Genomic DNA, 21,780 nt, shown 5'->3' with positions numbered 1-21,780 from the left:
TCTGATGCCTACTCCCCACCCACTCCCTGGCAAGACTGGTGGGATAGTCAGGCTGAGTCAAGGTTGGGGGTCGGTCATACACAGGCTGTGGGATAGTCTGGTTGATGCCAAGGCTAAGGTTTACCCTGATATTAGGGTTGGGGTCAAGGTTGAGGCTAAGCTCAGATGAAGACAGGTTCTTCTATACAAGAAATGGAGCTCTGGGCCCTAGAAGAGGTGGCTCCCTCCCTTTCTGTACTAGTCTCTTTGGGGATCATCCTCCCTTTCCCTCCCTCTCTGAGGTGACCTTGGCAGGTGGCCCCACCTTTTTTCTGTGCTATCATTGAATTCTCCCAGCAGTCCCACCAGATAGCTGTATCTATCCCCATTTTACAGAATAGAAACTTAAAGACTGAAGGAGGCAGGCATTTACACATCAGATGGGGCTTAGAAAAATATGTCCAGAAGACGGGGTACAGGTGCTATGCCTTTGGGGTGAGTTCAGAGGTATTTGTACGTGAAACCCAGAGAAGGGAAGACACCAGTCTGAGGTCACTGCCAAGAGAGACTGAGCTGGCGCCTGAATCCAGGTCTCTGGGTTCCCGGGCCAGTGTTCCCTCCATTCCCCCGGTGTCTTCTTGGGTCACAGACTGCTCTTGCCTTGTCCCCACATTGACCCACCCCAGCCTACCTTCCGTGACGGGCCAGGCCTGGCCCAGCAATCCTGCTTTTTTCACTTCCTGGCTGGCTAGCCTGGGTGAGGAGGGCTGGAGAGGGTCTGGCTAGGAGGAGTTCAGGCTCAGTCCTTCCCTGGGGTTGAGGGTGGGAGGAGCCTCATGGGCAGACACAGAGCCCCATTGTCAGGGCCGCTGTGCAAAGCAGCTGGTCTGGGATTTCTGGGCGTTTTTTACATTTGAAGAATAATTGCATTGTCTAGGGGGCCCTTGAGAATCCAAATCCCTCCCCAGACCTGTCAGGCAGTCCAGAGAGATTCCTCAGGACCAGTATCCCAGCTTCCCTCCCACTCCCTCCCTCCTGTGAGGAGCCTGAGGCAGAGAGGGGTTCCTTCAGAGAAACCGAGGTAGGGTTGCTTCTCCAGGGCACTAGGAGTATCTGTTGGGAGGAGACCATTTTAAGTCCCTGAGTTTGCTTAAGGAAGGTACAAGTGGCCCCTAAAGCTCTGGACAGAGCTCACACGAGCAAGCATGTGGCGTACAGAAGCCTGCTTATTGGAAGGGGTAGGCCCATTTTGGAGTGCGTCAGCTGTTGGGAGTCTGGACTCAAGGGTGACTGGAGGTGAGCCAGGTGGGCTAACCGCTTTGGTCATACAGTTGTCTGGGGTATGGTCATTCATCCTGGGATGACCCTGAGAAAAGGACAGGGAGACACACATTTGGGAGCCTGAGCTTGTATTCAGAAGGGAGCCAAGGATAGGCAGGCTTTTGTTTCTTCTGAGAGACAATTCTGGAAGGGTGAGGGGCTCCTGGGAGCCCGGTCCCTTGTGGCACTGTTTTTGTTGCAGTGTTCACTATTAGGGAGGGAATTAGCCTGATAGGCTGAAGTGGGCTCCAATACTGAGGGGGATGGGGCCTCCTGCACCAACCTGGGTCATTGACATTCTTTGTGATTCACTCCCAGGGCTTGAGGAAGGGGTCACCAGTCTAGTCTGGGACCTCAGCCCTGCTCAGTGATTGTGGAACTGCAGTCTCACTTGAGTAATAGGCAGCAGGAGTTCCTGGGGGTGAGATGCTAATGCTTCGGGAACAGGCTGGGGTTGGGTGGTGATGGCTGCAAAGAACTCTCATTTCCAAGATGTCTGTAGCTTCTGGAAACATCAGTGGAGCAGGCCTTGCTGGTGGTTCAGTTAACACAGAGTCGTGCAGTCACACAGTTGCACAAGCTCTGTGTCCTTCATAAGGCTGTACATGTGTTAAGAGAACCCAGAGCCTCCTTCTGTAATGTGTGGGGAGGGATGTTTTCCATAGGCCTTCAGAGAGGCTAGGCTGGGGATACCTGAGTCTTTGGTGAAGCTGGAGTATGTGTATATGTTTGGAGGGGGCAGGGAGTGTGTGTAAAACTGGGCAGGGAGTGAAAACTGGAACCAGAAAGAACAGCTGGGTTCAGAGGGGTCAAGGGTTGACATGCTGAGGCCTTCCACATAGAAGTACCTAGTAAATGTTCATGAATTGTTAGATTTAATCCCTGGCTGTGCTTGTCTTGGTTGGATGGCATCACCGACTCAGTGGAATGAACTTGGGTGAACTCTGGGAGATAGTGAGGGACAAGGATGCCTGGTGTGCTGCTGTCCAATGGGGTCACAAAGAGTTGGACATGACTTAGTGACTGAACGACATGCTGTCTTTAAGGGATGGAACTTGGAATAGGCCCAACAATTCTCCAGGAGTGTGGTTCAGTCGGAGGAGGCAGGCAGGCAGGCACCTGGGAAACAGTGATATGGGGTGTGGGGTTGACAAGATTTGACCTGAGGGGTAAGGGCAGAACTTCTACTTAGGATGTTTTTGAGCCTTGTGAGTGCGCTGGCACTTCAGTGGTTTTACTGTCATTGAGAAAGCATAAGGAGATGCATGGTGTCCCCAGTTCAGTTCTGGGCTCAGCGAAGTGGCTCAGCAAATTTAGATGTTGGAGGCCTGGACTAAAACATGTTTTTAGCATCTGGCAATTAGGAAATTCTTCTTAGAGGGCTGGACAGGACTATCTCTTTTATTCTTTTAATTTCTTGGAGGGTAAATTTCCGAGGGTGACAAAATGAAACTGCTGAGTATGTTGGGAGAAGGTGGGTGGGAAAGTGGCAGTGGACATATGCTCGGTGGCTAGTGCCCATTCCTGGCACCTGGCCTCGTAGTTTTCACTCATCCTTCTTTGGTGACCCTGCCATGGGACAGGGCCTTTCTACCCTTTTCCCTCTCTTCTGTCTGCTTTCCAATTTGGCTACTTGGGTGGGTTCAGCTGGGGCAGTGTTGGCTCTGGCCTGCAGGGGGAGGTGGTGGCCTGCAGGCCAGAGAAATGGGAGTGAGGGTAGGAGGGACTGGGGGGTTGGATGGGGAGGCAGTGGGGCATCTGGATATCTTGAATGGGGGTGGAAGCTACTAGGCATGGCCTGCCTGGGGACATGGGAGCCCTACCCTCCTTCCCCTGTTTTGCCTTGGAAACTGGAGCAAGAAGGCAAGAGTCTTTCACTCTGTCCCTGCTCCTTCCCCCGCCTTCTCCTCCCCCTCCCCCTCCCTGCCTGGCTGAGCCAGCACTTTTTTCTTCTCTCCTTTATCTGCTCGAAAAGTACAGGGTGTTCTGTTTCTCCTGTGCATACAGATCAAGGAAGGGTATGTTATTTATTTATTCATTTACTGAAGGCAAGAGGAGAGGCAAGCATCAAGGAGCATTAAGTGATTTTTCTTCCTCAGGAAGGCATTTTCTCATAAAATCAAAAAAATTTCAAAGGAAGAGATGGCACAAACCAACAGAAAACAAATGTGCTCCCTCCCAATCTGAGATAACAGAGGGTCCAAAAGTCCAGTTCAGCATTTAACTGAGGGCCCAGCACACAGTAGGTGTTTCTAGGTATAGTTTTCTCTCTTCGCTTCAGTTTGGATCCCAGGGTAGATTGACTCTATGGGAAGATGGAGATGCCTCATTTTGCCATCTACGGACAGTGCTTGTGACTTCTCTGGCTTAGGGGCTCCAGGGGTTGATAGGCCCATCTGGGACAAGGCTTGTGGAGACATAGAACTAGGGTTAGCAGTGAGGGCCTGTGGAATAGGTGACTGACATGGCCCCTGTTTACCTGTTTCCATCATGACTTCCCTATAGCTCAGATGGTTAAGAATCTGCCTGTAATGCAGAGGACCTGGGTTTGATTCCTGGGTTGGGAAGCTAGGGAATGGCAATCCACTCTAGTATTCTTGCCTGGAGAATTCCATGGACAGAGGAGCCTGACCATGGGGTCACAAACAGTCAGACACGACTAAGCAACTAACGCACGCACCATGGCACCCTATGGGTGATGTCTCTTTAAGCTGAAGGTCTCCGATATGGTGGGAACGTCCTTTCTGTGTTCATCTTAAAGGCAAACTGCCTGCCCACATTTCCCACACTCCATTCCTGAAGCCTATACCAAAGGCAGTCTAATAAAAATTTAGCTATTATCAATTTTCTAGTTTTTGTATTAGATGATGAGTTCTTAGATGCTTATTTTAAAATAAGTAAATACAGACAATCAAAATAAATAAATAAATAGCTTTAAAAAAATTTAGCTACAGAACTTTACCAATGATTTTCCTGGACAAGGCTCTTAAAAATGCTGACAGTTTCTAGACATCCAAATAAGGCCTTATTTAACTGTCATAATAATGTATGTTAGGACACGCTGGACCACTTGAGAGAGAAAGAAATGGAGATTGGAAAGCCAGGAAGTTTAGGTATCCCCTACCCCAATGTGCTGCCCCAGGCGTTTCTTCCCTTTACAGGCGTCCCAAGGCTGAAGTTATCCTACTCCTGCACGTTTTCAGAGTTGGTGCTCCAGGCAGCAAGGGAGTTCTGCCATGAGACCTTAGCGACTTGAGGGAGTACAGAGATCCCGTTTCATCCCAGTTACACCTTGGTCTCCCCAGGAGCTTTTCGAGAAAGGGTTCCATCTGTAAGGTCTGAGAACCACTGCAGTAATCCCACCCCTTTACAGCGTAAAAGTAGTTGTTTTTGGGGGGCAGCCTCAGGTTGGGGGTGGGGCTGGAGGCCTAGGAGCAACGCCCAGGCAAAGATCCCCAGTCTTGGAGAACTGAGGCGTCGGGGCAGCATAGCAGGGTGCTCAGTGTGGTGCCCATCGGCAGCTGCCTGCGTGTTTACAAACCTGATGTAGATCACACTTCTTGCCTGCGCTGCGGGGCGGACTCTTCCTCTCTGTCTGCGCTGGTACAGGCAGCCACACCCTCACCTCTAATTTTAGTCCTCCCAGGGAGAACCTAGGGAGGAAGCGGAGGGCGGCAGAGGGGGAGGGGAGGAAGGGTAAGGGGGAGGGGAGGAAAGGGCTCGAGCCAGCTCTGACCTCCTCGCTCCCAGGAGGCGGAACCGAACATCACTGCGGTGGGGGTGGGCGAGACCGAAGACGCACGAGGAAGAATGTGGAAGCCGGGATACAGGTTCTCCTAGGAGGAGGGGAGCCCCTGCCTCTGAAGGTCTCCGTGTCTCGGGCGCCACCTTCCGGCCCTCTAGGGAATAGGGCCTCCACCGAATCGGGCAGCATGGGGATGGGAGGTGGGGTGCAGTTTGGAGAGTTTGGGGGCAGGAATGGGGTGACACTCCTGTCCGTGCCCAGGTGTGATATCGGCAGGTAGAGTGGGAAGAGGAGCTCAAGGAGCAGCTTCTCAGCCTGAGCATATTTAGAAAAATAACTCTTTTAAAATCTGTGATAAAAAAATATTAGAGGTGGGATGGAAACGTAAGTGGTCAGACCTTGGAGTGTGGGAAGAAGGTTGTTAGTGCACAGCTTTTATTTTCTACAGTGAGCCAGGAATAGTTATAGAGGTGTTTATGCATACATATGTATACTGGCACTAACCACCATTCATAGAAAGATACATTTCTTTCCAGACCAGAAAGTTCCCTTCTGACCCTTTCACTCATTTCCCTCCTCCCAATCTCTCTTTTGTCATCACAGATTCTTTTTACCGCTTCATGAATTTCACATAAATAGAGTGATACAATATGGTGTTCTTTTGTCTCTGGCTTCTTTTGTCAATGTAATGTTGTTGAGAGTAGTTTGGTTCTATTTATTGCTGAAGAATATTACCTTGTATGAATACACTACAAATAGCACAATATATTTATCTATTCTTCTGTTGATGTGTCTTTGGGATATTTGTTTTTAGCTATCATGAAGAAAGCTGTCATGAACATTCTAGTGTATCTATTTGGTAGAGTATACCCTGTTTCTCTTGGGTGTTTTCTTAGGAGTGGAATTGCTGTGTCATAGGAAGGATTTTTCTTAGCTTTATTAGATTTATATGCCCCCTGTCCATGGCCCAGCAGCTACTTTCCACTCATGAATTCACTTCCCTGTTGTTAGGTCTTGAATACTATGGATAGTATGGTTAACTAGGCAGTATGCAACTTCTGCCTCTGAAACCTTAGCAAAGGCAGCTTGGGTCAGGAAGGAAGTAGGGGCAGGATCAGAGCTGAGTGGCCCCTTGGGATGGCCCAAAGATACCTTCAAGCCCTTGTAGTCACTCTGGGAATAGAAGGGCAACCTCTCCCAGCCCTGGGGCCAGATTCAGGGACCCTTTGGGCCTCTCATCAGCTCCCTAGACTGGCGTCTTTGAGCAAGCTGGCTTAGCGTAACTGTCAATTTGATGTCTGGCCTCTGGTGCCACAGGTCCTCACGGTCCACTGTTTCCTGGGCTCTTTGCTGCTTTGTGGTGACTGAGGGGCTGGGTGGCCTGGGACAAAAAAACCGGAGACCTACCCGGAATAGCAGAGGTTCATCCAATACCAGCCTCGTGGCACTTTCTTGGGGGAAGGTGGGACTGTGTCCTGCCCACCAAATTACCACCTCGTTTAGGCTCTGAAAGACTAACGGAAAGCAAGAGGAGAAGAGAAGACAGCGCAAGGGAGAGCGAGGGCCAGGGAAGGGCCAGGCCAGGGAGGGAGGGCAGAGGGTCTGGTGCAGTGGGTACAAGTATCCTGGGGTTGGTTCCAGCACCCTGAGGTCTGTACAGCATCCTGGGGTCCATGTGAGCATCCTGAGGTTGGTGTGAGCTGGACCACAGCAGTGATGCTGGGCTGTGCTGGGTTGTGCTGGTCCGGGTTCAGCAGCACCAGGGTCAGTTTCTCCTGCTTTTGACCTGCTTGATCATCCTTTCTTGCTGACTCTTGTCTCATCCTTGAGGACGAGGCAGTACCTAGTTGATTTGGGGTGGGATTGATGGATTTCAGGGGTTTGGGATGGGCTCTCAGCTCTCCTGTTTGCTGATGAGGGCCCACAGTACATAACCTCCTTCCTATTTCCTTCCTTATGGCTCCCTCTTTTCCTCTCTCCCCACATCCTTTGGAGATGGCTCTTCTTGTTCAGATCCTCAGAAGAGAATGAGAGGGCTCAAGGTCCCCCCTTGAGGGCAGAGAGTATCTCTTGGGGCAGGTGGGAAGTGAAGGCAGAGCAGGTGAGCTGTGACCCCCTCCCCCCTTCAGGTTCCTAGGAGGCGAGTGTGGACGGTATGCAAAGTTGTGAATCCAGTGGCGACAGTGCGGATGACCCTCTCAGTCGTGGCCTGCGGAGAAGGGGACAGCCTCGTGTGGTGGTGATCGGTGCTGGCTTGGCTGGCCTGGCTGCGGCCAAAGCACTTCTGGAGCAGGGCTTTACAGATGTCACTGTGCTTGAGGCGTCCAGCCGCATCGGGGGCCGTGTACAGAGTGTGAAACTTGGTAAGTGCCTCAGTCACCTCAGTCCATCATCTCCCAAGGCCACCTCTTGTCCCCCTGTGCCCTGGCCTAGCCTGAGATCTTGTTATTTTAGCTTTTTCCCAGGGTTTAGTGTTCTGTCATGCATGCTGCCTGGGCCTTTTCCAGAAACTTCCTTTGCCCCCTCAGCACCCTTCTGAGGTGTGCAGAATGGGGAGTCTGGTCTCTGTTTTTGGAACAAAATCTAGGGTTCACAGTGTTTAGGTGGGAGAGGACACCCAGAACCAAACTGTCTTTGTAGTGGGTAGACTGGTTTCTATTTCACAAGAAGGGGAATTGTGCAAGATTCTATTAGTTGTTAACTTTTGAATATGATTTAGTATACCATTACTAAGAGCTAGCCCTGGGACGATAGGAGCTCAGCGCAGTGGAGGTGGAAGAAGACTTTGGGCCTCCTTGTGAGTGATGGGCAGGTCTTAGGATTATCTGGGAAGAGGATGTGTGTAGGTTTCAGAGTATTAAGGCTTCTGGAGAAAGCAACCAGTTAAGAGACACACCCCAGAAGTGGGCACATTTTGCCAGGGGTCCTAGAAGGTGGGGGATAGCCTGAAATGCAGCCAGAGGTCAGGGTTTCCTAGACATGGGGTCTGACAATGAAAATGGCCCAGTGGGACTACCCATGGTGGCCTGGCGTATGTGGGCTACACTGACCTTCCATAGGATTTTGTGTCTATTGTTACTTGGGCTGCAAGGCCAAGCAGATTCTGTGTATTTACTTTTGATGAATGGGGCAATTGGTTCAGAAAAGTAGGTGGTCAGGCTTAGAACAAGCAGAAGTTGAGGAGACATGGGAAACTTTTCATGTTTAAAAAAACTTTGATCACATTAAAAATCTTCCATAGAGCATTTCCTAGAAGGTATATGTGAAGTTATGTCTGTCTTCCCCGGCAGACACAGGAGTATATGTTGGCAGTGAGGATGAAAGTGCGTCCCAAGACACACAGAAATCTGAGGACAGTCAGCTGGGGGACCTCCTGGGGGAAGCCTGGAGACTCTGCTCAACACCTGATTGGCTGGCTAGGAGCCTTAGGGATTGGCTGGCTAGGAGCGTTAGGGATTGGCTGGCGAGGAGCTTTAGGGAGGAGATGGCTCCATTTGTGGTTCTCAAGTCTTGATGAGATATTCGGGGTCTGACACAAAAGCGGGACGGGAGGACAAGTGGCTCAGTCTCAGTGGCAGTTGCCAACTGAGATGTGCTTTGCAGGGAAGTTGGTAGAGGGAGCGAAGCGGAAGGGATGGGGCTACAGGAGGCTGAGGAGATGCATGTGGCTGGAAGCCTTCCTTGGAGGGGAAGGAGCTTGGGTGGGCCTTGGGTGATGAGGGGAGTTGGATAGGTAGTCAAAAGAAGGAACGGATGATGTCTATGAGGAATCAGATCAAGGCAGACTCTGCTAGAATATGGGAGAGCAAGTCCAGACAAGCGCGTGTGTGTTGTGTGTGCAGACACCTGGGGCTGAAAGCCCAGGCTGCAGTTGGACCTGCGGCAGTGTGACATGTTAGCTGTGAATCCCAGTGGTAACAGCAGCAGTGATGACCAGAAGCCCCAGGGACACTGTTGGGTAGTTGTGGAGATGGTGCCCAGTACCCTGTGGTTACAAGGACGACGGAGGTGAGAGGCCTGTGGGGGACGACAGGAAACATCCTAAGACTAAGGCTGCTCTGGGCCACCCCACCTCCTTGTAAAGCTTGAGGGATAGGGTGGAACTCTGATGTTGCTGACCTTGAGCGGCTCACCTTATTCCTGCTTATGCCTGGATACCCCGTGCCTGGATATTGCTGCCCAGTGACTATGACTTGGAACTCCCTGGTGTACCCTGGGAAGGGTCCATGATGCAAGCCCCTTTTGCTTCTTTTGGAAGCTCAAAAGAAGCAAAACAAAAACAAAAACAAAAAAATACCTTGGGGAACTTGAGGCTGTAAAGGATAATTAGTGATAAATGTCCCCAGTGACCAGCCCCCCTCCTTGAACTCTGTGGAAGAAGGGCACTGGGTTTCCAGCTTTTCCTAACCTCTAGTCTGCCCACTTTTCCTGGACAAAGGGACCCATACATTCCTTCTCTTGATTCCAGATTCACCAGGAAGTTCTGTCTTACTGGCTGTGGTTTGAGGTTGATTGTTTTTTCTCTTGCTCTGTGTTTGGCACATAGATGCATACAGGGCTACAGGGCTTTTTTTGTTTGTTTGTTTGTTTAAACTGATGGTTTAATTAGAAGCAGCCCAGGAAAGAGAAAGCACAAAAAAAGAGGAATGCCCAATTCCTGGGGTGAGGGGTGATTGTTGTCTGTTATGGTTTATAAGAGAGCTATTGCTGCATAACAGACCAGCCTGAAATATTAGTGGCTTAAAACAACATCATTTTATTTGCTGATATTCTGTGGTTCCAAAAATCTGAGTTTCTCTTCATGGTGATCACAGTCTAAGAGGGTGAGGGTAGAAGGCACAAGGTTTCTTGAGGCCTAGCCTCTGAAGCCACAACATTGCTTTCATTGCATTCTATTAATCAAAGCAAGTCACAAGGCAAGCCCAGATTCAAGGGGTAAGGAAAGACTCCATCTCTTGATGGGAGGACTGACAAAGTCAGATTGCAAAGGGCCATGTGGGTAAGGATAGGAGGAATTATTGTGTCCATCTTGGCAAAAAAGTTATCATACATGATGTCTTGAATCAGGCCTCCAAAAACAAAACAAAACACCAAAAAATGTTCCTCTATATTTTCCTTTCTTTGTTTCAACTTTCCTGGGAGCTAGGCAGGGGAGGAGACAACTGTATCACAGGCTCTGCAGCATAAGAAAAGGAAACTGAGCCCCTGAAGAGGAAATAGGCCCAGGCACAGTGGGAACTTGCCTCAGAGTATCTGGTCCCTTGGCTATGGATGGGGTGGTAAAATGAGCCATCAGCCTTGAACCCAGGATTTTCCCTTGCCCTAAACAGTCTCTTAAGGTTTTGCCGCCTGTGCCGTAGGATGAGAAAGCTTAGTTTTCTCTGGAAGTCTCTTTTAGACTGCCCTGGGGAGGAGTCTTCAAAACTGGAATGTTTTCTCTTTCTTCTGCCCTAGACTGAGTTAGGAGTTGGCCATTTTCCATCTGGATGAGTGGCTTAGATTCCTGAACCACTGGATTTTGAGGAATTGGAATAAGGCCAAATGGGGACCTTGGGTCTGGAAGGCTGGGCCTCCTCACTGGGTATTTCAGGTATCTGTACCATGTGGTACCCTCTGGTACCATAGAATTTCTCCTGAGAGGGAGGCATCAATGAGGAGGGAGGGCCTACTGTCTGATGTTATCACAGAAGGAGAATCTTCTCCTTATCCCAGTGAGGTGACTTGGTGTCGTCAGAGTTGCTGAGGGTGGAAGTTACCTCATTTATGAAGTGGAATCCATTTTGTGCTGCATATGGTTTCTTACTGGGAGCTTTTCACTGAAGACTTTGGTTTGTTGCCAGAGGGGGACCTAATCCCCTTCCTTGCCCTGTTGTTGGGGATGGAAGTATCCCCTTGGAGAAGGAAGATGAGGCAGTGTTCTGGCCCTCTTTGAAGAGTCCTTGCTGTGCTAAGAGCCTTTTGTTGCCATCAGGACACGCTACCTTTGAGCTGGGAGCCACGTGGATCCATGGCTCCCACGGGAATCCTGTCTATCATCTAGCAGAAGCCAACGGCCTCCTGGAAGAGACGACGGATGGAGAGCGCAGTGTGGGCCGCATCAGCCTCTACTCCAAGAATGGTGTGGCCTGCTACCTCACCAACCGTGGCTGCAGGATCCCCAAGGATGTGGTTGAGGAATTCAGTGATTTATACAACGAGGTGAGGTATTACGGGAATAGTTGAACACAAAGGTGTGGGAGACAGGGAGCACACTGGCACTGTGTGTGTGTGTGTGTGTGTGTAAGATGGGGGTGGGGGGCTCGGCAACTTGCTAGGGTTTTCTGTGATCCTGGTCATGTCTGTACTTTCTCTGGGCCCCAGTTTGAAGGTAGAAAGAAGACAATGAATGGAGAAGTACTAGGGAAGAGATTACTGATATTTAGGATTAAATATTTCCCCAGGAAGTCCTTAAATATCTGTTAGATTTGTTACTAGGTAAATGTGTATGATCGTTGTTGTTAATGTTCTTAGACACTCTTGTAAATGATAATTAAAAAAAACCCTTATTTTCTAATTGTTCCTGGTATATAAAATTATAACTGATTTTTTAAAGTTGAAGTTTAGTTGATTTACGATATTATACTAGTTTCAAGTGTATAGCATAGTAATTCAACATATTTATACATTATACTCCATTTAAAGTTATTACAAGATAATGGTTATATTTCCCTGTGCTGTACAATATATATTTGTTGCTTATTTGTTTTTTATACATAGTAGTTTTTGTCTCTTAATCCCATACCCCTGTTTTACCCTTCATTTCTTCCTTGTTTCCACTGGTAACCACTAGTTTGTCCTCTATATCTGAGTCTATTTCTGTTTTGTTACATTTGTTTGTTTTATTTTTTAGATTTCACATATAAATGATGATATAGAGTATTTGTCTTTCTCTTTCTCGCTTATCTCAGTAAATATAATACCCTCTAAGTCGATGCATGTTGTTGAAAATTGCAGATTTTCATTCTTTTTTATGGCTGAGTAAAATTCCAATGTGTGTGTGTATATATACATATATATATAACAATATAGTTTATATCTACCTATCTAACATGTATATAAAACATGTGTATGTATACTACATATATAGCTATGTTTTATATCTATATCTATCTAACATCTTCTTTATACATTCATATGTTGATGGGCACTTAGATTGCTCCCATAGGTTGGCTATTATAAATAATGTTGCAGTGAACTTTGGGGTACAAGTATCTCTTCAAATTAATTTTTCTTTTTCTTTGGATATATGCCCAGGAGTGGAATTGCTGGGTCATGTGACAGTTCTATTTTTAATATTTTGAGGAACCTCCATATTTTCCATAGTGGCTGCATCAGTTTACATTCCTGGCAACAGGGTAAAGGGCTCCATTTTCTCCATATGTTCACCAATGTTTGTTACTTGTGTTCTTTTTGATGACAGCTCTTCTGACAGGTGTGATATCTCATTGTCATTTTTAATTTCTCTGATGATTAAGTATGTTGAGCATCTTTTCATATGCCTGTTGACCATCTGTATTTCTTCTTTGGAAAAATGTGTATTCAGGTCTTCTGCCCATTTTTTAATCAAGTTGATAGTTTTTTTTTTTTAAATTGAGTTGTATGAGCAGTTTATATATTTTGGATATTACCCTTTATTGGTCATATTATTTGCAAATATATTCTTCCATTCAGTAGGTTGTCTTTTTGTTTTGTCAGTGATTCCCTTTGCTGTGCAAAAACTTTTAGATTAAATTAAATTTGTTTTTGCTTTTGTTTCTTCTGCCTTAGGAGAAAAAAAGTGCTTCAATTTATGTCAAAGAGTGTTCTGCTGATATTCTCTTCTAGAAGTTTCATTATTTCCATGGTTACATTTAGGTCTTTGGTCCATTAAGTTCCAATTTCAGTCTTTCACATATGGCTGTCCAGTTTCCCCAGCACCACTTGTTGAAGAAACTGTCTTTTTTCCATATATATTCTGCCTCCTTTATCATAGAGTAATTGTGTGTGGGTTTATTTCTGGCTCTCTAGTTTGTTCTATTGATCTGTGTGTCTGTTTTTGTGTCAGTACCATGCTGTTTTGATTACTGTAGCTTTGTAAGTCAGGGAATATGCCCTTGTTTTATTCTGGCTTAAAAAAAAGTTAATATTTTTTAGAAACTTTGCTGTGAACTGCAAAAAACAAGCAAGGTAACTTGTAGATCCTGCCTTCTGATAGCTTCCATTTATAGCGTAATGACCCTTCACTTTAGGTTAGTAAACTGGTCAACACTTACCTAATATACATTTTTATGTCTCTTGTGCATAGGGAAGGAGAAATGACCCTTGCTTTGGGGTTGTCTCTGCTCCATGGAAGGCAGGAACACCCGTTGTCTTATGCGTGTGCACTCATACAGTATGCTGTGTACAATCCTATAGTGTTGCGTGTTCTCACTCAATATTAAGCAAGTAAGAATTAGCATTCTTGAAAGTAGACCTTCTTGGTGTACTGAGAATCAGTCATGTCCTGATTCCTATGTTACTGTGAGTGCTTCAAGCATGGATGCCTCTTGAGAATGATATTCAGGGTCCAGGACTTACTTGTTCTTTTAAACGTTCCTGAAGGTAGATCATCATCAACTTCTGCTTGTGGGTCTGATTTTTGAAAGCCAAGTGTGTGAGTCATGGAAAGTAGGATAGATAAAGGTAGGTTATCATTGGTGAAGGAAATGGCCACCCATTCCAGTGTTTTTGCCTGGAGACTTCCATGGACAAGGAGCCTGGTGGGCTACAGCCATGGAGTCACAAAGAGTCAGACATGACTGAGCGGCTAACATTACATTATTAATATTATCATTCTAAGTGGTGCTGCTTTGAGTCAGAAGGAAAAGGTGTTAATCATGAGGTTAAAAGAGAGATTTCCTTATATAGCTCTTAGTGCTGGAGGCCATTCTGAAGAGGTGTGCTCTAAGCATGTGAAGCCTTGCCTGAGGGTGGCTTCATAACAAATATGTAGTCTCCCTCCCAAGGCAATGACTTTGAAGGGCTACTCATTTGAATGTGTTATATTTGCTAACAAATAGATGAGTTTGTTTGGTAGTTATCATATAAAGCTTAATCTCTGCAGCAAGATTGCCTTGACTCAAGTTCTACCATTCATGGAGAATGGCATATACCTGCATATTCATGAGCTAGTTATTGAGACTCTCTGAGCTTTACTTTCCTCATCTGTAAAACAGACACAGTTATACCTACTTCATATTGTTATGAAGGATAAATGAGATCCCAGTGAAAAGTGCTTAATGGGAAATGGGGTGAATATTGTTAGCTCTTACAGACCCGTCCCATTTCCCTTGGGTCACATTAGGAAGATGTCATTTAACCCAGGACAGGAGACTACCCACGTGACAAATGCGTGTTCAATTATGGCAGTCCTAGTCAGTGGTTGACACAAAGAATCATGTGAATCTGTTAGTCCTCAGCTGGGCATTTGGGCCTTTAGTTAACATAAACTGACTGGCTGGCTACTCGGTTGCTTATCGCCAAGGGGAAAAATCTAAGGGGGAGGAGGCAAGTTGAAAGCCTGACTCCTTGGCAATGGTACTAGGTGAGGAATTTGCTGAGGACTTCAGTTAAAGCCAAAAACCCAGCATCTTGTGACTGTTGGGAGAAGAAAAAGGAATAATTGAACTTGCTTTCTTCTTTATATTCAGAGAAATGTTTAATTTATGTTTCTGTCTTAAGTAGAGGCTTTTCCCTTGAGGGAGTAGTGGGGGTTGGGCCGTACCACCTTTCTTCCTCAGCAGTCCTAGAGCTGGGTTGCAGGGTAGACACATTGCTGTCAATGTATGGGCCCCTTTTGCTCTTTCCCCTGCAAAACACCAGCCAGGACACAGCTCTATGTTGCCCTCCTGGGAGAGGGTGAAGCAGATACACTTGGACAGGAATGTCAAGGGAGAGTCTGTGCATTTGGTTCTTGAAAAAGGGTTATCTGTGTAGACATTGGTTCTTTAGTGGGCGGTACGCTTGGCTATGTAGACCACTTGAAAGGGCAGTTCCCTTCCCACACACTGTACAGGCACCAGACATTTCACTTTGTTCTAAGCAGGGGTTCAGTAAGAGTTTCTGGGGCCCATCCCACCTCCTGTGTCTGGAGGCAAGGAAGCTGACTGCACAGGTTCAGGTTGCCATCCCCAAACCTCCATTTTGTTGGTGCAGCCTCAGTACAAAACTGAGTACCACATTAATTCACCAAGGAAGAGGTGCCATGTGCCCAGCATATCCGGGAACACTTTGGAGATGGTGAGCCTGAGATGGAGGTGGGATGAGTGAATGTGTTTTCAGTCTCCTGGGATCTCTTTGCAGGTCTATAACTTGACCCAGGAGTTCTTCCGGCATGGTAAACCAGTTAACGCTGAGAGTCAGAACAGCGTGGGGGTGTTCACCCGAGAGGAGGTGCGCAACCGCATCAGGGATGACCCTGATGATCCAGAGGCCACCAAGCGCCTGAAACTCGCCATGATCCAACAGTACCTGAAGGTATCTTTGCCATCTCGGAGCTCTGTTGAGTACAAATGCCAGAATGAGAAAGACTGACCCTGGGGAAGTTGGGTCCGAGGAGGGCAGCACTGCCCTAAAGTCCTGCTTCTATCCCTGCCCAGCCTTGGCGGTCACCTGGCTCCCCTCTGGCTCTTCCCACAGGTGGAAAGCTGTGAGAGTAGCTCGCACAGCATGGATGAGGTGTCCCTGAGCGCCTTTGGGGAATGGACTGAGATTCCTGGTGCCCACCACGTCATCCCCTCGGGCTTCATGCGGGTTGTGGAGCTGCTGGCTGAGGGCCTCCCAGCCCACGTCATCCAGCTGGGGAAACCCGTCCGTTGTGTTCACTGGGACCAGGCCTCATCCCGCCCGCGGGGCCCTGAGATTGAGCCCCGGGATGAGGGTGACCATAATCATGATGCCGGGGAGGGCAGTCAGGGTGGAGAGGAGCCCCGGGAGGAAAGGCAGGATGAGGATGAGCAGTGGCCAGTGGTGGTGGAGTGCGAGGACTGCGAGGTGATCCCGGCAGACCATGTGATCGTGACCGTGTCACTGGGCGTGCTCAAGAGGCAGCATGCCAGCTTCTTTCGGCCAGGCCTGCCCGCCGAGAAGGTGGCTGCCATCCACCGACTGGGCATCGGCACCACTGACAAGATCTTTCTAGAATTCGAGGAGCCCTTCTGGGGCCCTGAGTGCAACAGCCTACGGTTTGTGTGGGAGGACGAGGCGGAGAGCTGCACGCTCACCTACCCGCCTGAGCTTTGGTACCGCAAGATCTGTGGCTTTGATGTCCTCTACCCTCCTGAGCGCTATGGCCATGTGCTGAGTGGCTGGATCTGTGGGGAGGAGGCCCTTGTCATGGAGAAGTGTGATGACGAGGCAGTGGCCGAGATCTGCACAGAGATGCTGCGGCAGTTCACAGGTGCGTCCCTGTCCTTGTCCCGCCGCCGGCTCAACAGGTCTCGCTCTGTCTGTCCTCCTCCTCTAGACCCTCTGAGTCTTCTGAACCAGTACTAGCATTCTCATCCCCAGGTTGTGAAACTGAGGTGGTGCACCCCTTGGGAGAGATACTGTAGGGCACTGTGTCTTGGCTTTGGCCTCCTAAATTGCAAGCTCTCTCCATTTGGAATTTGAGACACTCAAGATCACAGGGTCTGTGTTTCTTCTCTGTTTCTAAGGCTGATGGTGAAAAACTTAGATATCACCCCAAAACCTCAGATTCCCCACTTCCTACTCATGTTGTCTTGCTAAGAGATGGATTTGTGGTGGTTTTGTCTGATTTTTAGTCTAACATGTTTCCTGCACTATCCCAGAAGAGCCCCACAGGAACGCCTGAAGTTGGAAGGGGGAACGTGATTATCTGGGATGTTTTTCAGATAGGAAAATTAAGGCCCACAGAGAGGAGGTGTTTTCTGGGGATTACAAGGAGACATTGAGGGGTATATACCTTGAACCCCAGCCTCCCTCCCTCCCTTCTTCATGCCTGGCCTTCCTGGAGCCCCCTAAGTACAATGGGAGTTGTCTGCTCAGGAGTGTCTTCTGTGTGCAGCCATTTCTTATCTTCCTTCCCCTTGGCTCTTCTCACTCCCCAACAGGGAACCCCAATATCCCAAAGCCTCGGCGAATCCTGCGCTCGGCCTGGGGCAGCAACCCTTACTTCCGGGGATCCTATTCATACACACAGGTGGGCTCAAGTGGGGCAGATGTGGAGAAGCTGGCCAAGCCCCTGCCGTACACGGAGAGCTCCAAGACAGCGGTGAGTGTGGGTGTGCTGGGTACGTGAGGGGCTGCGGGGTGAGGGTTCTTTGAGGGTTGGATGTTTTGTATGTGTCTTTGGTCCAGGGGAGGAGTGCCAAGGTAAGATAGGTGGAGTAGCTCCTGTAATGATGGAGAAAACAAGAAAAAGTACACTTAACACCTGGAAGAGCAAACAGAGTCAAACTAGGATATCTTAAATGCTTTCTTACAGTTATCAAAATAACAGACTTTTAATTCTGTGCTGTCCACTATGGTAGCCGTTAGCCACATTTAATTTAATTCAAATCCAAAGTAATAAATACAACATTTTGTTCCTCAGTTGCATTAGCCAGGTTTCAAGTTTGAGAGCCACCTGTTGTTGCTCATCAGAGTGGCCACGTTAGCGGCCACGTTAGTAGCCTCATTAGGTTGCCACGTTAGAGTGTGTCACTATGGAGCATTTCTGTCATTGTGGAAAGGTCTGTTGGGCAGCGCTGACCCGGTATGTTTTGCTTATTTCCCCCAATTTGTTTTAGGAAATAAAACAAAATACTGACCTTCCCCCAAATTATAGTAACTATATAGTAAAACACATAGAAAAATAATAAATTGAAATTATCTATATATATTTCTGCTCCTGTAAAGAAGATTTTGAGTTCCCCCCACCAAGCATACCCATACAATAAATGTTAAAACCCCCACAAAATTATATTTAAAATAATTCTCTGGTGTAATTGATGAGGAAGATTGCAGAGCAATGTGTTGTGCCTGTCCTGGCTGTGCTTAGGAAGGGCTACTGCTATAGCCATCCTCCTTCTCTTGTCCCCTGCATCAGTTAGGATTAGCGCATATAACAAAAAGCAAAACAAACTGTGATTTAAACAAGAAAGAAATTTACTTAGGTCACACAAAAGGAAATCTGGAGGTAGATGTTGGGGCCCAGTATCAGTAGATCCTGGCTCCATCTTCCAGGCCACCTTGTGATCCAAGAGGGCTGTGGAGGCTGTTGCTCTCGTTCTCCTGTCTGTGACAGGCTGATGAGTGAAAGAAGGGAACCCTTGGGAAGAGTCAGTGTCCCTAAGCAACAGTGCACTTGAAGTTGATTGGCTAGAATGTAGTCACGTGATTCTACCAGCTGCTAGAGAGACTGGGATACATCTTTTTTTTTCCCTCCTGGATGGCAGTGGTGGTGGTGGCTTGGTTGCTAAGTCATGTCCAACTCTTGCGACCCCATGGACTGTATGTAGTCTGCCAGGCTCTTCTGTCCATGGACCCAGTTAAATGTCAGGATTTTTGTTACTGAGGAGAAAGAGAAAGGATGTGGAGCAGGCGGCTTGCCCTCTGCCACATTATGTGCCTCCCTTTCAGCTTAACCACCTCTGCAGGCTCTTTATTGGTGGGTTAAAACCTCACTACTCAAGATGGGTGGTCCATGGACCAGCAGCACTGGCACCATGTGGGAGCATATTAGACATGCAGACTTGCAGCTCACCCCAGACCTGATGAATGAAAACCTCATTCTACAAGGTCCCCAACTGGTACCTGACACATTCAGCTTGAGGTATATTGGAATAAAATCCAAATGCAAGCTTGGAATGCAAGCATTTGTTCTATGCTTGGACCCCACCTAAACAGCCTGCTTTCTTGATGTTAAGCTTGGCTCTGCCAAAATTTTCACCATCTCCTAGACAAGGCCTAGGAGATGCATTTTTGCCCCCATTTTTCCTTCTTCCTGAAACATCCTTTGCCTGTTTATTTATCCAGCATCTTCTGAGACGAAGCCCAAAGGTCCTGTCCTCTGGGAAGCTTTGTGTGATCTCCCTGACAGAGGGCCTCTTTTCTGGGCTCTCAGCACCTCGCCCAAACACCCATCACGTCACGTATGATGCCATTTAGTAATTGGGTTTCGTGTCTGGCTTCCCCACCAGCAAGGAAGCTCCTCAAAGCAGCTGCCTGGTCACCTTTTATCTTCCAAGTGCCCAGAACAGTCCCTGGAACCTAATAGGGGCTCCATAAAGGTTTGTTAAATTACTGCCTAACTTTATTGAGTTCTTATATTCTTTCAGGTTCTGAGTCCTTTAGATACATCATTTCCCTTAATCCTCACAGTCACCCTCAGAAGTAGATGGTATAAACTCATTTTGGAGATGAAGAAATCAAATCTTAGGGAGGTTAAATCATTCCCCAAGTTCACTAGTAAGAGGCAGTGTGAATTTCTGAAACTGTAGAGCCAGGACTCACAAAAACCTCAGAGGAAAAAGGACTGAGGCTGGATGTTTGGGGAAGAAGCAGGGGAAGATGGGCAGGTGGGATGGACAGCTCCTCATCCTGTGGAAATAGCAATACCTGCATCTCAGATGCCCACCTATTCCTTTCTAACTTGTAGTATGGATGGGGATTCTGGGGCAGACAGGTAGCTTTTCTTGCTCCTCCATCTTCACTTCCCTGTCCCCCTGCCCAGCCTATGCAGGTGCTGTTCTCAGGTGAGGCCACGCATCGCAAGTACTATTCCACCACCCATGGTGCTCTGCTCTCTGGCCAGCGTGAGGCTGCCCGTCTCATTGAGATGTACCGAGACCTCTTCCAGCAGGGGACCTGAGTGCCTCATTGCTGCCGAGCGTGTTCCTTAAAGAACCACTAACTCGTGACTGCCAGCCCTGCCCCTCGCTGCTGTGTACTCCTGATTTCTGAATCCTCTGTAGAATGGATTTGTATCTTTTGTAGAGCTAGACATCTGACTGGCTTCAGACCTGGCCCTGTAGCTTCTTCTTTTCTCCTTCCTGGGTGGCGACCAGGGTGGGGTCCATTGATTTACCTCTGTGCTCTGATCTCTGACCTCCCTATGCTTCCCCTCATCTCTAACCTTGTTATTGTAAGTGCCTTCAATACTTTGCATTTTGGGATAATAAAAGAGGCTTGCCCTTCCTGTGCTCCTCAGCTTCTCTCTTCCATTTTTCTTAGCCTCGTGTGTGTGCGTGTGTGTGCATGTGTGTGCATGTGTGTGTATGTATGTCTTTGTGTGTTTGTCATTTCTTCTTCGAGGGGATAATGGGGCCAGCTGTGGTCTGGTTATACCCCCAGAAAGGAAGATGCCTGCCTTTAGTGGAAGGGGCATCCTCTCACCCCAATCTGTTTGTGATTGTTTCCCTTCCTGCCAGTGAGACTCCTTAGGAGTAAGAGCCCCTCATTACCCAGCCCAACTCCTTCAAGATAGGCCTGGGTCTGCCTGCTGGCCTTTTGTTGGACTTCTCAGAGCCTGACTGGGTAACATAGCCACATGGAGTGAAGGTGAGTTTTATGGGAGGGGACACCTGTTGTGGCTCCATGCCTAGCTCAGATGTGTTAATTATTAATCAATGTCATCTGGCCAGAAGGCCCTGGTTCTGCCCTTGGGATGCTCCAGTTGACTTCTGGGAAGCTTTTTCCCAGAAAAAGTTCTGGGAAGTACAGAAGTACAGCCATTTTGGTGGGTGAAAACACACACACACATATACACCCCTTATATATCCACACACACATATATCACTCCTACACAGATACACTACCCTACACCCTTACACCTATACACAAGTACAACTATACACACGTGCATAAAACCTTAAAGAACATTTAGTCATTTTCTTACTCCAGATTTCTAGTGACAGAATTTGAATTCTACAGAGTTGAGGGGTTGGGTGGTGGAGGATGTGATGAAAAGCCAGGTGTACCCCCTGGTTTAACTGTGTGAATTTAGGTTGGGTTAGCTCTTCAGAAGCTTAGGGCACTGCCTTTCATATGACTCTATATCCTTTACTCCCTTATCTTAGGCTGTGATGAAGATGTCCAACACATGGATATGCCTCTACACTCCTCCCTGTACCTGTCTGCACACCCCTACATGCACACCCACCTACATGCACATACACGCTGCCACCACCCCCCACCCCACCACACACACCTACATGCACATGTCAGAGAGGCATCCTTGTTTTGTGAAGGTTGACCTACCTGACATCCCTCATGGAGTTTATGTTAGGGATTCATATTCACCTCATGGGTAACTTGAAAAATTGTAAGTATATGTATTAAACTATTTTTTGAATAGAGGATCTGTCACTGTAGTTCATGCTCAAAAGTCATAAAAGGATACACTGAACAACCTCCTCCCACAGCTGTCCCCAGTACCACTGCCAATCCCAATGGCAGGATTATTATATCGTATATATTAGTATATTGTGTATCTATTTCTAGATATGTTATTATAAATATGTACCCTTCTCTCTTTTTATGTGAAAGTGACAAAGTATCCATCCTGTTCTGCATTTTGCTTGTTTTAGTTAACATAATGTGTCTTGGAGATCTTACCATAATGGTACTTAAGTGGACAATGTAAATTTGGATCTTACTTTGGTCAAAGAGTGTCTGTCTCCTTCCTGGCTAGAGTTGTGTTGCAGGAAGCACCTCCTATTAACTTCACGTTTGGAGGC

General features: G+C 47.6%; 1 protein-coding gene across 5 annotated transcripts in view; it reads left to right on the top strand.

The window, feature by feature from the left end:
- SMOX (spermine oxidase) overlaps positions 1–20,251 on the top strand; it is a 36,128-nt gene extending 15,877 nt beyond the window's left edge. Inside the window, exons 2-8 of one of the 5 annotated variants that reach the window (XR_011248196.1) lie at positions 7,174–7,407; positions 11,016–11,242; positions 15,404–15,577; positions 15,740–16,499; positions 17,173–17,333; positions 19,079–19,332; positions 19,776–20,251. Coding sequence is in view for 4 of the 5 variants with exons in the window: in XM_069548045.1 (XP_069404146.1) it covers positions 7,200–7,407; positions 11,016–11,242; positions 15,404–15,577; positions 15,740–16,499; positions 17,173–17,333; positions 19,243–19,332; positions 19,776–19,913 (1,758 nt within the window). In the remaining variant the exon portion in view is untranslated. The remainder of the gene's footprint in view (positions 1–7,173; positions 7,408–11,015; positions 11,243–15,403; positions 15,578–15,739; positions 16,500–17,172; positions 17,334–19,078; positions 19,333–19,775) is intronic. The other 4 variants (XM_069548047.1, XM_069548045.1, XM_069548046.1 and 1 more) reach the window with 4 other exon arrangements.
- Positions 20,252–21,780: the final 1,529 nt, after the last annotated feature.

Source organism: Ovis canadensis, chromosome 13 (genome assembly GCF_042477335.2).
Source record: "Ovis canadensis isolate MfBH-ARS-UI-01 breed Bighorn chromosome 13, ARS-UI_OviCan_v2, whole genome shotgun sequence".
Lineage (NCBI taxonomy): Eukaryota > Metazoa > Chordata > Mammalia > Artiodactyla > Bovidae > Ovis > Ovis canadensis.
The sequence above is the reverse complement of the archived record's forward strand: the minus strand, read 5'-3'. Positions and strand labels throughout refer to the sequence as shown.